Below are 2,638 nucleotides of genomic sequence, written 5' to 3' on the forward strand. Positions count from 1 at the left end.
GGGGGGGGGGTTGGAGTCAGCAGGGGGCAAAACAGAGGTTTTCACATTTAGGCCACGTCCAGGACACCAGCGGCCACCAGCTGTCTGGAGAGCCAATCCAGCCCCTCGTGGAGGCCCATCCCACTGCGGGCGTCGCAGCCCTGAATGTGCCAGCTCCTCCCGCAGCACAGCTTGTGGAGGCTCAGCAGCTCCGTCATCTCCTCCACAGACACCACACCGGGGACGTCCTGCAGACATGCAAACTGATCATCAACTCTGTCTGAGCTTAGACAAGGTTATTCAAATCAGATTTATTTACCAAGAGTGTGCTTAAATACAAGATATTGGACTCTCAATGTACTTAAACAGAAAAAAAGACTTGACTGCTTAAGCGTGCTTCTGCGTTTAACCTACGCTGTGGCTACGTACACAGATACGTGGAGACACGGACCCTACGCCGTGGCCTGACGTTCACCTCTCGAAAAATGTAACTGCGCGTTGCGGTGACGCATGATTGGACAGATAGTCTCGCCAGCTGTCTGGATTTACCCAGCGGAGATCTGAGGACCAGTTAACCATAGTCCTCAGATTTCCACCGGAGGTTAGAACGCCGACACAAAGGAAGCTGAAGGTGACGGACATCTGGCCGAAATGAGGGACATCCAGCGAAATTTCCGGCGGTGCCGAAGCGATCCCTGAAGTGGAACTTTGTCGATATAGACTACGCGATGCCTGATGATACCGTGTACATCAGTCTACATTTACAGAGGGTTATTCCAGTACCTGTTTGTTTGCAAAGATGAGCAACAAGGCGTCTCTCAGCTCCTTCTCCGTCAGTAGTTTGGCCAGCTCACTGTGAGCCTCCATCAGTCTGTCCCTGTGGCAGCTGTCAATCACAAACACCACCGCTGCACACACACACACACACACACACACACACACACAACAAGAGGGAGGGAAGAGAGCTACAGCTTAAACTTCCAACATACACTTTAGAAATCATTCAGCAATTACTATTTAGGTTTATGATGCCACACAAGAGTTAGAGAAATAAAAAAATCACCCATGAATTCAAATTTGATAGCATTTGAAAATAACAATGATAAAATAACGTAAAAAAAAAAAAACAGCGGGAAAGGTGACAAAACCTCCAGAAAGTGACAAAAATGTTGGGAAAAGCAAAACAAATGTCAAAAAATGTCAAAAAAAACCTGCAGGAAAAATACTTTTAATTTGAAATGTTGACCCAGAAAAACAAAAGGTTGCATGGTTGACTGGAAGACAACACAATAGTTAACTATGATCAAGCTACTGGATCAGATTAGCAAGTCTCTAAAATCATGTTTGTTGTTTGTTCTTGTCTAAAAGATTCAGACAGATATGCAAACAATATTTGAGAGAAATAAGCAGTTTGTGTAAATAGAATAAATCTTAGCTCTTTGAGTTCAGCTCATGAAAAATGGGGGCAAAAAAACAAAAGTGTTGTGTTTATAATTTGTCAGTGAGTGTGTGAGTGTCTGTGTGTGTCAAATGTGCTGTAAATGCTGCACAATGCGTTAAAAGTGTTGTGTTTATAATTTGTCAGTGAGTGAGAGAGAGAGAGTGTGTGTGTGTGTGTGTGTGTGTGTGTGTGTGTGTGTGTGTGTGTGTGTGTGTGTGTGTCAAATGTGCTGTAAATGCTGCACAATGCGTTGAATGTGTGTGCGCGTGACATTTAGACAACATTAAACTATATGGGCGCCCAGACAGCTCAGTTGTTAGAACGGGCGCCCATATATAGAGGTTTACCCCTCGATGCAGTGGGCAGGGGTTCAACTCCGACCTGCGGCCCAAAATATAATCTTACAAAAAAAACTATTCATAGTACATACAATACCTTGAGTGTTCAGGTAATAGTGTTTCCAGAGGGGTCGGAGCTTATGTTTTCCCCCCACGTCCCAGATGGTGAATTTCAAGTTCTTATATTCAACTGTCTCCACATTGAAACCTTTAGAAAAACAGATTGAAAACAAGCTTCATTCAGAACAAAAGCTTTGCATTCATTATGAAGACCTTTACACTGTAGATGCATTTACCGATGGTTGGGATGGGTTGCATGAACTCATCTTGTTTCAACTTGAAGAGGATGGTGGTTTTTCCAGCTCCATCCAGCCCAAGAGTTACTACACGGATCTCCATCTTCGGACCGATGTGGACCCGGTTGTCCTGAAACCGGAGCACATTGTTACATATTGGAAGAAACCCGACCTCTCTAGGATTAGTGTCCGATCAATGCAGACATCCAGCTATGAGCGGGGACAGCGTGTACCTTCGTGAAGGTGACGGGGATGCCAGCATCCAGCTGGATGTGATCTGCCAGCTCTGTGAACTGGTGCTGCTGCTTCTGAAGCGTCTCCAGCAAACAGTTGATCTCCTGCTTTGCCAGCACAACTCTGCAGTCGTCCTACAACAGGACACACGCACCATGAACTAGAGATGATCTTTCACGCTTTTATATCCTCCCAGCTCGACTACTGCAACTCCCTTTGAACCTGCCTCAGCAATTTGCCGCTGGTCCAGAACGCTGTGGGGAGGATTTAAGGCTGAATCCCATTTCTCTGTCTTACCCCTACCCCTTGCCCCTTACCCTTACCCCTTGGCCCTTGAAACCAAGGGGTAA

At 45.8% G+C, this 2,638-nt stretch overlaps 1 protein-coding gene across 4 annotated transcripts in view; it reads right to left on the reverse strand.

Moving 5' to 3' along the window:
* The window catches only part of trim23 (tripartite motif containing 23), a 9,313-nt gene that overhangs the window by 1,487 nt on the left and 5,188 nt on the right, over positions 1–2,638 (reverse strand). For 2 of the 4 annotated variants that reach the window (XM_032539684.1, XM_032539681.1), the window contains exons 7-11: positions 2,288–2,422; positions 2,055–2,184; positions 1,856–1,966; positions 763–887; positions 1–242 (exon numbers count right to left, since the gene is read on the reverse strand). The exon at positions 1–242 is cut by the window's left edge and continues 1,487 nt beyond it. In XM_032539684.1, the coding sequence (XP_032395575.1) occupies positions 48–242; positions 763–887; positions 1,856–1,966; positions 2,055–2,184; positions 2,288–2,422 (696 nt within the window). In that variant the 3' untranslated portion in view covers positions 1–47. The remainder of the gene's footprint in view (positions 243–762; positions 888–1,855; positions 1,967–2,054; positions 2,185–2,287; positions 2,423–2,638) is intronic. The other 2 variants (XM_032539682.1, XM_032539685.1) reach the window with 1 other exon arrangement.

Source organism: Etheostoma spectabile, chromosome 16, assembly GCF_008692095.1.
Source record: "Etheostoma spectabile isolate EspeVRDwgs_2016 chromosome 16, UIUC_Espe_1.0, whole genome shotgun sequence".
NCBI lineage: Eukaryota > Metazoa > Chordata > Actinopteri > Perciformes > Percidae > Etheostoma > Etheostoma spectabile.